The 14271-nt window shown below is 44.1% G+C and overlaps 1 protein-coding gene across 1 annotated transcript in view; it reads left to right on the forward strand.

The window, feature by feature from the left end:
• LOC113446750 (gamma-aminobutyric acid receptor subunit beta-4) overlaps nt 1-14271 on the forward strand; it is a 53039-nt gene that overhangs the window by 25677 nt on the left and 13091 nt on the right. Inside the window, exons 5-7 of the mRNA XM_026716533.2 lie at nt 7430-7512; nt 9470-9607; nt 13494-13646. Of these exons, the coding sequence (XP_026572318.2) occupies nt 7430-7512; nt 9470-9607; nt 13494-13646 (374 nt within the window). The remainder of the gene's footprint in view (nt 1-7429; nt 7513-9469; nt 9608-13493; nt 13647-14271) is intronic.

The following is a 14271-nucleotide window of genomic DNA, read 5'->3' on the forward strand; positions in this document are numbered from 1 at the left end:
CAAAAAGGCTTCTGATCTTAAGTCTAAATCTAGAAATAAAAAATTGCAGTTTTCTCATAATCAGTGGCTTTGTAGCAATGCTGCAATAGTTTGTGACCAAAATGCATGTGTTACACATTGATGTCTAAATGGTTATTTCAGTTTGCACAGGACAATTGAAGTTCAGCTGCCTTGAATAAATTTTGGCTTAAACCAAGCTAAGGGATTCCTTTCCATTTGCCATTTCTGGCTTGAAAGAATGTGTGATCTCCACACAAGGGGGATAATTGAGTGCAGTTGGTGTGTGGCTTTTAACAATCCATAAGAAGTATTCAGTTCAGATTGAATTCCTTTATAGCACAGAATTGTTTAGAAGCTATGCTATGGTCACCAGAGAGGGGTAGAGTCCACCTGACCCACGCTAGAGGAAGATATTTGTTAGAGGAGGCTATTTCACTAAGGATAAGAGTGGTGGAAAGTTACCAGTGAGTCTGGACTGTATTAAAATCTGAGGTCATGTGATCACGCAAAGCTGAAAGTAAAACAAAGGTAGCTATCTGACCCAGCCATGAAGAAAACAGGCAATATAGTCCAGCGCTGAAAATGGCAAAAATACAAGGGTAATTAAGAAAAGGCAGAAGTAATCAACTCCTTCCATTTGGGCTTCATATTTTTTGAGGAGGGGATATGCATCCCAGCAGGCTGTTGGGAAGAAGACGTGAGGGCATATATGGCTATGCCAATATAGGATATGCAGGGAAAGTGTCAAAGAACAAGAGTGGATCACTAACTCTGTATGAATCAGCAACAAGTGACGTGGCTCCTAAAATGCTAACTTCTCTATCATTTGGGGCTAATACACAGCTGCGTATCTCCATTCTGGGTGAAGCGAATGATGCAGTGGGTGCCCTTTCGCAGTGCCTGGAGGCTGTGGGGGTCTGCATGGGGAACGACTGACTTCAGTTGAACTCTAGATAGAGTGGCTGTGGGTTGGGCCCTCTGTGTCCAGGCCAGGGGTTTACTATCTTTGGTCCTGGATGGGTCATGTGTGGCCATGGCCAGGAGGGCCTTTGCGCCTTGTGTACCACTTATGCCGCTCCCTGGGGGTGGGGGTGGGGGGGGGCTTCTGCTCAGTACGTATGCACAAGTCATTTCCCAACTGTGCTCTACATGGGGCTACACTCAGAAAGAACCTTGAACTGGTGCAGAAGGCAGCCATGTGAGCTATACTGGGTGCCCAGAGTATAACTGGGTGCCCAAAGGTATAACACTTCTGCTCCGTGAACTGCACTGGGTGCCAGTTTGCTTCTGTGTCTCATTCAAGGTGTTGATTATTACCTACTAAGCCTTACATGGCATTGAGCCAGGTTGCTTGTGGAACCGGCTTCATGCCATCACATCAGTCTATCCCACTCATTCAGGCAGGGCAGGCAGTCTTCAGGCTCCATCAGTCAAAGAATTTCCACTTCTGCCACCACCGCTGCATGGTGGAACATCTTCTTAGCCCCCCCACCCCCGCCCCCCCCCAGAGATGAGGCAAGTCCCCAGCCTTTTGGTCTTCCACAAAGGGAGCAGAGCCCACACAACCATGGGTCTGGTTGGCCCTATGGGAAACAGCCCACCTCCACGCTCCTACCCTACTCATCTTGGTTTTCTCCATCTTTTGTAATCTTATAATGTTTTATATTTTTAAATCTTAAATTGTTCCGTTTTAATGCTTAATTTTATTAATTAAATTGTACACCACCCAGAGAATGCCTCTCTGAGGCAGATGGTGGTTAAGAAATGAGAAATATAAACAAATAAACTATAGCTTACCCTATCAGGCAAGATCATAGTTCTGCATTTGCCAGTTTCTACCTCAAGTACTCTGTGTCCAATTCTGGGCATCACACTTTTAAGAAAGAGGAAGAGAAACTGAAATGAACGGGATGATCAGGGAACCAGGAACTATATTCAAAGAAAAGAGAGTGGCCCTACACAAGGGGGTCCCCAAAGGCAGGCCTGGAAGGAGGTCATGCAGCAGGAGGTCAATGCTTAATCCCCATGGTCCCCAAATTCAGGGCAGGGAGAGTTTGCTTGCAACAGCAGTTTGGAGAGCGGGGTCTTACCGTCTTTTTCTGACAATGTTCACATGGAAACTTTGTTTTAATGTCCAAAAGTTGTGTATTTAAATAGGGAAACACATTTACTGGTGTTACCTTCTTTTGAATACAGTTATCTTTGTTATCACTCCCACTTGTGAACTTTTTACAATATTGTGTACATTTCAAAACCATTTTTCCTTAATCCAGGACAGACACAAGAGTCTTCCTATTGTTTGCTGCTTGTCTGGCCTTGTCTGGCCCAGAGGATGAGGACCCCAAACCTGCAATACAGAGGGTTGCGTGACCGCAGACTGAGCACACCTAATGCCTTGCTTCCAGTGAAAACCCTCTGAATCCGCCACAGCAAACGTGACCTCACCAACCCTAAAATGCTAGGAATTGGTGGTTCTCAAAATGGTGGCTTCTCTGTCACTCTCAGAGAGCCAAGAGCTCTCTTGAATTACAAGGAAGACCCGCAGGCTCTTTTCCTCTATCTCCACATAGAGCACCAGTCAGTTCGTGACTCTTGTGAAGGGCTAACCCTCCCTAGAAGGGATGCTTTAAGACCAGCTGCTGCCTCAGGGAGTTGCTTACTTACCGCTGGCAGCCAGTCCATTCCTGGGAGCTGCGCTTAGCCCCTCTCGGGAGGAAATGCTCCCAGCTGTGTGTTGAACAGACCTCACCCACCCCCAGACTTTGGCAAGTGATCCCGATTTACCTGAGGGTATGCTTTTCCTAAGTTCCCCCATTCCTTTGTACCTCTTTATAGGGCATGGGACAGCAGCAGAGGCACCCTCAAGGCTTCCAACTACAGAGAGACAAAATTATCAGATCGTTGCTGGTTATCTCTCTGCCTCCATCTTCCTGATTTTCCCTTTGCATCTTCACGGTCTACATTGTCACCTCGCTCCATGTTCCTGGAAAAGCAAGCGTTCCCTTTAAATGGAGGACATGTTGCTCGAGGAGTGCCTTAAGCTCAGCCTCTGAACTGCACCCATTCTGAGACATTTGCCAGGGGCTGCTGAGAATCCTGCTTTTGGGAAATTGAGCCTTGACAATCAAACTGGAGCTCCAGCCAGACCTAGCACACAGACCTCACACAGGGCTTTACACAATAGTTCTGGCCCCATCCCTGCATCAATTGCAGGACCCTCATCCAAGTCCTCGCCAGACTCCCTGATTGGTTCCCTTTCGTCTTCACTATCCAATACCTCTGCCGTCTGCACCGGCTGCCAGTGAACCACAACAGGCAAGGGGCATAGGATTCCAGCCATTGCAACTAGAAACACAATCATCTAAGGATGAAAGCAACTCTTCACTGGCCAGATCAACATGAATGATAGAGTGAAGGCTTCATGCAGATTTTTCAGAGCTGCAGAATAAATTTCCAGGTACTTTTGTTCTTGAAAAAAGTGGGAACATCTCTCAGAAGATTGTGATCAGCAGAGCCAGTTAAGAGTTTCTTTTGCATTGATGATATTCCTTAGTTAGGTAATGCAATGTCTGCAAGAAAACAACCATGTTTGGAGAGCACCGAAGACCCCCCATGGTTCAACCATCAAATATTCTCTTCTATTGGTTCCATTTCTTGTTATGAAATAGCTGTTTGTACTGACCTTATTATGCAGTAATAAAAGATTGCAAGTAGAATCCATAGGAGGCTCTTCCTTTAAAAAAAAAAAGCATGGTCAAAGCTCCCTTGGCTTCAGGACAATTTTAACTTGTACCAATTGAGTTCTGTAGAAAAGCTTGGAGAACATCACTGCTAAGTATGTACGGCAAACCTGGGCTACCTCTATTGCAAGACATCTACAAAAACTAATATGTGAAAAGTCTGGTGGTTTTCAGGGTGGTAGTTGATCAAAGAACAAGGCAGTAAGACTAGGAACAAACTCACTCTGAAATGCCTCCCCAACCACAGTTTGCTTTTCTCAGCCCCATCTGACTCCTGCTCAGAAACTGATATGTGGCACAGACAGAACCAGCCACAGTGACCAAGTTGAAATTTCCATGTCTTCTGTGCTGGTAGTAATAAAAATGGAAATATTCAGGATCAATGCACAAAGTGCTATTCTTCCAGACAAGCAATAGCTCTTCTGAAGAAGATACCTCTGTGTGCGGATTCATGCAACTGAGCCAAGACTTTAGTTCCAGAAGTCTTCTTGTGCTACTTATCAGAACTATAAGCGTTAGACAACCTATGAATGCAACAGAAGGATTACTCTGAACTGCCATTCATCATTAGCCATCTTTATAAGAACCAGGTTTGTTTTATCTGGATTTAGCTTGAACAAGTCTGATTCTACTTAGGTGACATCAGTTCAGGCTGGAGGCAGTTGCTCCACTGCTTTTTGGATAATGCCTATTTTAAAATGCCTATTAAAGCCATGGTGATGATAATAATACTGAAGGACCCACTGCATAGCTCCCAAGATCACATAACTTCATCACTGATCTGCTCAATGAACACATGCACTCTTGTGCACTCACCCACTAATTCATTGGAACTATGAAGTATATGCCGCCTGTTTTTAAACTCTGGGGCAGAGTTTAAAAACTATACCCACAAGAAGGAATTATTCTGATCGCTTTTCAAAGGAACATCATTCAGCCAGGTAAACAAGCCACCTCCATCTCATAGTCACTACAAGAATCAGGTTGGAAAGGGCGAAGGCAAGAAATAAAAGGGAGGGAGGACATTTTTTCTAAAAGAAAATGAAACTGTGATGCATCAATAATGGTTTCTTTAGCACCATATCAAGGTACCGTTTCTATCTCCATTGTCGCAATGAAGCAGGTAAGGCCAAAGCTTCTCAGTTACTCCAGATAAATCATTCAGACTTCCCAGAGCAGTCAGTTCCCAGCATCGTGTCACAGCTCTTGGAGACAGGGAAGAATAACTAAGAAGATGGTGCTGTCCAAACAACCTCCTCACTTGCTCACAGCACAGCCTGAGGGCAGCCCTGAGAAGCGACTTGCACCAGAGTAACCCCAACGCTCCATCCTCCATCAGGATAATGTGGGAGCTTCATCCCTGGAAGCTTTCAAGAAGAGACTGGACTGCCATCTGTCAAAAATGCTGTAGGGTCTATCTTGCCCCAGGCATTATTTATCTTCCCAAAATACCTAGGATAAGCAGCTAAACACTACAAAGGCTTCCATACAAAATGTCTTTATTGAATTATATTAGGCATCCTCAAGGTATAACTCACAGTTATGCTGAGATTCATCTAATGTCCAATCTTTGCATTGTCAACTTCATAGTGTGAAAAGATAGTTATCTTCATCACATAACGAGACAGCAAGGGAAGACTCTAGCATGATGTTGGGTCTAGGCAAGAATGACCAAAACTCCCCCCAGCCCAACCAGCGGTCAATTCCAGTGACCAATCAGGATTACAGATGTGACCACATGACATGAACTACATCTCCCATGAGGCAATAACTACATTTCCCATGAGGTATTCCCTTAAGGGGACAGCTCCCATTCCCAAACTAACTATGCTGTCTAACCAGCACATTATACACTGTTTAACCAGCCCAGGTCTGCTTCGGCAGGGGAGGTTGGACTAGATCAGGGATCGCCAACCTTTTGGACCTCAGGGACCACCAAACTCATAATTTTAGATCCCAGGAACCACTAACCGGTTCTGTGGGCATGGCCTAATTTGTGGGTGTGGCTTGGTGGTCATGTGACTGGCTGAGCATGGCTTGTATGTAAATATTATAAATATTTATATAAATATTGAATTTTTTATAAAAAAAAAGAGCAACTTTACCCCAAATCAGGCAAAGCAGGCAGATTGAGTTGCTCACAGAATCACAGATTCATTCAGAGATCTATCTATCTGCCATTGGCTAGCTCAGTCTGTCACATAAAATTTGCTAGTAAGCAAACTCACAAAATTAACTCACAACACACCATGCATGTAAATATTGAATTTTTTTATAAAAGCAACTTTTACCCAAAATCAGGCAAAGCAGGCAGATTGAATTGCTCACAGAATCATTCAGTGATCTATCTAACTGCCATTGCCTAGCTCAGTTTCTTAAATTTGCTTGCAAGCAAACCTTCAGTCCTAAGGGAGGTTCGGCTGTGCTGAGCTGAAGATCTAAAGACTAGCCAGAAAGCAAGAAATCCAACCATTTCCTGCTTCCTAGCTAATCTAAATCTCCCGGCACAGCAGAACAGATGATGGTTGGAAAAAGGAAAAATAGCAATTTAGCAGGCAAGTTTACCAGGTAAGGAGTGAGTGGGTGGGGAGGGTTCCTGCCGGCCATGTGGGTGGTGCAGTCTTGTGTTTCTGTGCAGCCTGGATTAATTGCTTTGTGGGGGTGTTCTGGGGGTGAGATTTCTCTGTGGCCCACCAAAATTTTCCCATGGCCCACCGGTTGGCAACCGCTGGACTAGATGACCTACAAGGGCCCTTCCAACTCTGTTATTCTAATCTAATCATCCGATGACCTCAACTTCTACCTCCTGCATGGTCTTTCCCAGCTCTGCCAGCCAATCAGATTTCTGGGATTTCTCACTTTGTCGTCCTCATCTTGTATCAAAATTTTTGCTTTTCCATTGTTTAGGGTCCCTCTTCTCCTGAGGTTGTGCTCCTTCTTTTGATCAAATTCATAACACAACTACATCCCATCCTTTTGGCAGCTTTGCAGGGCACAAAGGCATCGCAAGGGTGCCTCATTCTGACTCCACATTGCTCTCCAACGCTCTGAAAAGCTCTGGAATCATTTATGTGGCCTGAAATTGGTGTTCTTGAACTGGCTATTGATATTTATGGATCTGCAGCTGCCTTTCTGTGGTAGTCAAATGCAATTGTATAACTTGTTTATGTGATTTGCGGGTGGATGATTTGAGGGATTTAAGACTGTGACTGGATTGCAGTGCATTTACAAAAGCCATGTTTGGACAATCAGAATGCTTGATTAGATTTGGTTTCCATATTCCATTTGAAACTTAGTTTTGTTTCAAGCCAAATGATCTTTTCTGAAGAGTTCAGATGTAGGCATTTGCATTTAAAAAAATAACAACATATAACTAGATTTATTTGTAAGCTTTGACTGTATTGTAACAAACATGAGTGTCTCTTGTTCACTTACTGATTTTCTTCTTACCTTTTCTTTCTGACTCTCCTAGCTTGTTTTGGTAGAGTTGCTGGGCTGGCTGCAGTGAGTCACAAATTACTTTAAACTGTACAGTTGATTCTGTGTTGCACAGCCGGTCTCTTCCTCTTATCCCCCACCTCATGTACACTCCTATCCTACACTCTCTTTTTGGTTGTCATGGGAACAGCAACCCATCATGTTAACTCTCTTTCTCCCTTCCTTCTTTCCTCCCCCACCCGTCTACCCAGAATCACTACCACGGCTGCTTGCATGATGGACTTAAGGAGATACCCCCTCGACCAGCAAAATTGCACTTTGGAAATTGAGAGCTGTGAGTACCAGCTTGGACTGGAATGGGCTCCCTAGTGAGTTTGAAGAGGAACATGGGGTGAGGGTGGGTGGGTGGGAAGATTCTTCTTTGCCTGCCTGCCTGCCTGCCTTTGACACTTACTCTGCCATGGGAAATCTCCTCCTCCTTTGCTTGCAGAATGCTATTTTGTCTCCTTTCCTGCTGAGTAGGACTAAGTGGGGTTCTGATGTGGGCATCTGTCAATTTTCTACAATCACTCCTTTTAAAACCGGGTGGGATTTCCTTCCATGGATTCGAAGCCAATCACCTTTGAGTCTGTGTGTGTGTGTGTGTGTGTGTGTGTGTGTGTGTGTGTGTGTTATTGCAAAACGGAGATGCTGGATAGTCTTCAGGGTGCAGGAAGTGCACACTTGCCTGGTGGCACAGAACACCCCCACCCACCCATCTTAATGACCTCTTGCAATTGGGAAGGAGACTTTTGCTGCTTACAGGAGGGTGGGGGATGTTGGCCAGCTGCCATCCGGGCAAAGGAGTCCGTTATGGCTTTTCCACTTCCGGCTGGATACACTCGGCCTCCTGGGACCCGCCTGAAGCTTCGCCGGAGTGGAGAGCGCGAGCCTCCTGCATATCCTGGGCAGAGGTGGTATTCAGCAGGTTCTGATCAGTTCTGGAGAACTGGTTGTGGAAATTTTGAATAGCTAGGAGAACTGGCAAATACCACCTCTGATTGGCCCTGCCCCCATCTATTCTCTGCCTCCCGAGTCCCAGCTGATTGCCTGGGTCTTCTTTTATTGCCATGCACAGGAGAACAGAGCTGGAAAGCAGGTTGGTGGGGTGGGGAGGGAATGGAGATTTTACAGAATCCTTCCCCTGCCACGCCCATCACACCATGCCAACCAAGCCATGCCCACAGAACCGGTAGTAAAAAAAATTGAATTCCACCACTGATCCTGGGGCTCAGGATCATTGCCGCCGAGGAACTCGCCCTTCGCCATACTCCTCTCCCTCAGCCACGGCTGCCAGGGCCTTCCAGCCGTTTCCCCCTTCCCCCGCTGGGCTCAGGAGGCAATGCTGAGGGTGAGGGCTTCTCCCTTTTGTCCTCCTCGTCCTAGGAGAGCCACATTCTGACATTGTGCCCATGAGTGAGGCGGCAGTGGGAGGCGCAGAAATCCGATGGCGCACCTTAAAGTGAGGCTCGCTGTCCTCGGTGAAAACGCGCTTGATGGCCGCTCCCCCACCAGGCAAACTACTGTAGTATCAGGCAGAAGGACACAGCCGGCCTTGGAAGCTGGGACCACCCTGACTCATGCGCTTCAGTCCACAGTTCGATGCAGGCGAGGCCGGCCAAGAGGCGGCGTGAAAAGGGAGCCAAATTCTTCTTGGGATTCCAGAGAACCAGGGCAGCTCTAACTGGGATGAGTGACCCTCCCGGTTGCGGAGTAAAGTGTGCGTGCCGGGAAGGCAAAGGAGGCAGCCCCTTACACACCCGTGTAGGGGACATCCTGTAGTTGGATGTCATTAATTAGAGTTTCCAAACCTTTCTCATCCTTCCCACTCATTTGAGTGGGGAAACCCCTGATCCCCCCCCCGCACTTTCGTTTAGGAAGTGGAAGGTGCAATTCCTAGGGCTGGGGCAAGCTTAGAGGGCTGAGTTTGTCCTCTGCATTTGTTTATTTTGTGTGTGTGTTTGTGTGGAGGTGACTTGGAAGACAGCTTCCCCGAACCAGTAAGCCTAAGATTTCCCAGGAAAATATGAGAGCTGCAACAGCTTCTTCATGAGGAGAGAAAAATGCTTTCATTTTGCAGAGGAATTTATGTTTACATTTGTGACAGCTATTAAGTCCTAGTAGCACTCATATAAATCGGCAATATCATGCTAACTTGTGGCCTGTGAGTCTGTGGCTCCCACATCCTCTGACTATTCAGGAATATGCTGCAGGCTTTGCATTGACTTTCCCTGTGCTCCACTTTTCTCCAGATGGCTACACAGTTGATGACATCGTTTTCTTTTGGCAAGGAAACAATTCAGCTGTGACAGGGATGGAGGTCCTTGAGCTGCCCCAGTTCACCATCATTGAGCAAAGACTTGTCACCAGAGAAGCAAAGTTTACCACAGGTGAGTTCCTCCTTCCTTCCCTCTCATACAATTACTCAGGGCATCAAGGCCTTGGTGTAAACACCAAGAGAATAATTAAGCACGTGATGCAAAAACTTAGCTCGCTAGAATAGACTTCATAGTTGAGGAAAGAAAGGGGTGACTCAACAGCAAAGGGAACAGACTCTGTTACAGTGGCATTGGGCTCACGCTTGGATGTCCTGAAGACCAAGGGAGGGGCAGACCAACAGGGAGAACATTGTGTGATGTGTAGGAGCAGAACGTGACTTGATGGCACACAGTCCATCGGTCGTGGGCAGACATTTTCCACTGAAGCAGACCGGAGCAGGTAATAATGGTGCCTAACTCTTCTCCCCATTTCTGATTGCCTGTGTTTCTCTCTCTGTTGGTCCTGCGTCATAGCATAGGTTCTGCTCTTGGATTTTGTCTGCTGTATTCCCTGAAAGCAGATACTGACCAATCAGCCATAGATACTTATTCACTTTCTCCTCTTCCCACAAAGATGTATGAAACATGTATGAATAAATGAAATGGATACTTATAAGAAAAATAAAAAGAAACAATAGGGCAGGGATGTTAGGCACGTTGGTGTGCTTATGCACACCTCCTACAGACCTCTTGGGAAAGGGGTGAGGTCAATAGTAGACAGTCTAAGGTTAAAGTTTTGGGGGTTTGGGGAATAAACTACAGAGTCAGGTAGAGTATTTCAGACATTGACAACTCTGTTGCTGAAGTCGTATTTCCTGCAATCAAGTTTGGTGCGGTTTACCTTGAGTTTGTATCTATTGTGTGCTCTTGTATTGTTATGGTTGAAGCTGAAGTATTCATTGACAGGTAGGACATTGCAATGTATAATTTTATCTCCTATGCTTAGATCGGACCGAAAGCGGCATAGTTCTAGATTTTCTAGGTCTAGAATTTCAAGTCTGGTGGTATAAGGTATTCTGCAACGAGTAGAGGGATGGAGAACTCTTTTGTGAAATATTTCTGGACTTTCTCAACTGTATTAATATCAGATACATAATGAGGGTTCCAGACTGATGAGCTGTATTCAAGGATTGGTCTAGCAAATGTTTTGTATGCTCTAGTTAGATGTGTGATATTACCAGAGAAAAAGCTACGTAGGATTAGGTTAACAACTCTTAATGCCTTTTTGGGTATGTAGTTACTGTGGGCTCTAGCACTTAGATCATTAGAGATGAGTATTCCAAGATCCTTGACAGAGTTTGGATCATCAACAAGGTCTTGACTATTCAGCTTGTATTTTATTTTCTGATTTTTTTTTTGCCAATATGTAAGACAGAGATTTATTTGTTGAGATTTGAAGTTGCCATTTGTTTGATCATTCTGATACATAGTCGAGGTCTCTTTGAAGGGTAGCAGTATTGTCTGTGGTATTGAATAGCTTTACAAAGAACAGAACTGAACGGAACAGAACAGAACAGAACAGAACAGAATAGAATAGAATAGAATAGAATTCTTTATTGGCCAAATGTGATTGGACACACAAGGAATTTGTCTTGATGCAAATACTCTCAATAGACATAAAAGAAAAGATACATTCATCAAGAGTCAAGAATCATAAGGTACAACACTTAATGATAGTCATAGGGTACAATAAGCGATCAAATCATACTAGGAAACAGTCAATATAAATAGTAAGGATACAAGTGACAAAGTTACAGTCATACAGTCTCAAATGGGAGGGGATGGGTGATAAGGAGTAATGAGAAGATTAACAGTAATAGTAGTGCAGACTTTGTACATAGTTGGACAGTATTGAGGGAATTATTTGTTTAGCAGAATGATCACTTTTGGGAAAAAACTGTTCTTGTGCCTAGTTGTCCTGGTGTGCAGTGCTCTATAACATCATTTTGAGGGAAGGAGTTGAAACAGTTTATGTCCAGAATGTGAGGGATCTGTAAATATTTTCACAGCCCTCTTTTTGACTCGTGCAGTATACAGGTCCTTGATTGAAGGCAGGTTGGTAGTAATTGTTTTATTCTGCAGTCCTAATTACTCTCTGAAGTCTGTATCTGTGCTGTTGGGTTGCAGAACCAAACCAGACAGTTATAGAGGTGCAGATGACAGACTCAATAATTCCTCTGTAGAACTGGATCAGCAGCTCCTTGGGCAGTTTGAGCTTTCTGAGTTGGCACACAGAAAGAACATTCTTTGTTGTGCTTTTTTGATGGCATTTTTGATGTTAGGTGTCCATTTTAGGTCATGTGATATAGTAGAACCTAGAAATTTGAAGGTCTCTACTGTTGATACCGTATTGTCTAGTATTGTAAGAGGTGGTAGCATGGGATGGTTTTTTCTAAAGTCTGCCACCATTTTTATGGTTTTGAGCTAGTGAATAATAAACAATGCTAACGTGGCAAAGAGAGACACACTTTGGGGAGGAAGGGAAAGGAAGAGTCTCTGTGAAATATGAAGGTTATGAAAAATTGCTTCTGCTAAGTTCACTATGAAACTATGTGATCGAGCTTAGTTTTGGAGGAGGAAAATAAAGGGGGGGGGATTGTGCCTCTGCCTACCAGCATCCATTGGCGTCCTGTCAGTATGTGAGAGAGTTGAAGGCTGTTTGGAAACTGAAACATGGAAACTGAAACAGTATTTGCTTTGTGAGCAAGAAGGAGACAGTAAGCAGCCTGGGTGTGACTTAGCTCAACTGTTCTGTACTAAAACTGCTTGGTACTGTGAAATTAAAACTGAAACTGAAACTCCTCTCCTCTGCTAGTGTTTTGCATTTGGAATAGATTTATTTTCAGGTGGGGAGGGGGAGGAACATATGTGCCAAATTTCAATTTTGTAGGCTTTACGGTTATGGAGATTTTGTGATGGTGCATGAGTGCAGAGGTGGTATTCAACAGGTTCTGATCAGTTCTAGAGAACCGGTAGTGGAAATTTTGAATAGTTTGGAGAACCGGCAAATACCACCTCTGATTGGCCCTGCCCCCCCCCCATCTATTCTCTGCTTCCCAAGTCCCAGCTGGAAAGCAGGTTGGTGGAGTGGGGAGGGAATGGAGATTTTACAGTATCCTTCCCCTGCCATGCCCACCAAGCCACTCCATGCCCACCAAGCCATGCCCACAGAACCAGTCGTAAAAAAAATTGAATTCCACCACTGCATGAGTGGTATTTATATATATATAGATTACTACAGTTCATATGCTGCCCAATTACAGTACTGTAATATTGCAATAAATGTCATTCACAACCTATACCATCAATTAAAATCCATACTGTAGATTAATGAAGTGCATAGACAAAAACAACTAAGATTTATTGTTTCATTGCAAGGACTATATTTGAAAACGGTTAAGTTACAATAAATACAAATGCAACTCCTTTTGTCTCAGAACGTGGTGGCAGATAAGAAGAGTTTAATTGTCAGTTGTTCTTCTGATGCTTAGTGGCCCCATTTTCTGAAGAGGGATTCCACTGGTCTCTGCAGGAGCTCTGAGACTACTTTGGATCATCTCTCTCTCTCTCCCTCCCTTCCCCCTCCCTCCCCACCTCTCTCTCCCACACACACTCTTTGGCTGGGCATTGCAGGATTTTATAATTTACATGGCTGTGAAACAGATGGTTATTGCTATTTACACAACTGGGACCCTCATTGCTAGAAAGGGCTGGAAGGACATAGGAAGAATAATCTTTGCTCATTCAAGCAGAACAGAAAATAGACAGTTGGATTACAAGTTTCACTTTATATTGCGGCTGCTTATCTGTCATCTAGATTTACTTACCATCTATTGGAAAGTGTATAATGATTACTTTGATGTTGAGTTCTGTGCTGTGAAAAACTAGAAATTTCCACTGAGATGATTCCAAGATCTCCTTCTCATTATGTTGTTTTTTCCTCTTATCCATTTGATAGGTTCCTATCTTCGCTTATCGCTCAGCTTTCGAATAAAACGGAACATTGGTTATTTCATCCTTCAGACATACATGCCTTCCATTCTCATCACAATTCTTTCCTGGGTCTCTTTCTGGATCAATTACGATGCCTCCGCAGCCCGGGTTGCCCTAGGTAGGTCTACAAATTGACATCGACTTGAGACTGAGTTGGCTACAACAGCAGAAGAATGTTTATCATGAATGTTTCAAAAAATTGGGAAAGTTTTCTAAAGTTATTATTAAGGCATTATTGACATGCCTGTACTTACATCCCCAAGGAACAATCTGTGAAAAACAAAACAGACATTTCTTTGCCACCTCTGTAAGCCTTCCCACCTACAGTTTACTACTACAAACTGTAGGTGGGAAGGCTTACAAAGGTGGCAAAGAAATGTCTGTTTTGTTTTTCACAGATTGTTTCTTGGGGATGTAAGTACCGGCATGTCAATAATGCTCTTTTCTCAGAAGTTCTGCAACATCTATTTATTTTGTCTATGTAAATTGAGAGGCTAACCCAAATAAGAAGATGTTGTTCAACTTTGAAGCCAGGACCTTGGCTATCATTAATAAACCATCTACCTCTACAGGAATCAGGCATTTGATTAAGTAATGATAAACAATATTTCTCCCTCACAACTAATTATGGGAAACAATATGACCCTACCAATTTTGTTAATTATATCTAGTATACCCGCTGAATTCCCTTGTAAGTATGAATACCAATCTTCAGAGTTATTTTGTTATCTGCACAATCACTC

Source organism: Pseudonaja textilis, chromosome 12 (genome assembly GCF_049901715.1).
Source record: "Pseudonaja textilis isolate UNSWEBS1 chromosome 12, rPseTex1.2, whole genome shotgun sequence".
NCBI lineage: Eukaryota > Metazoa > Chordata > Lepidosauria > Squamata > Elapidae > Pseudonaja > Pseudonaja textilis.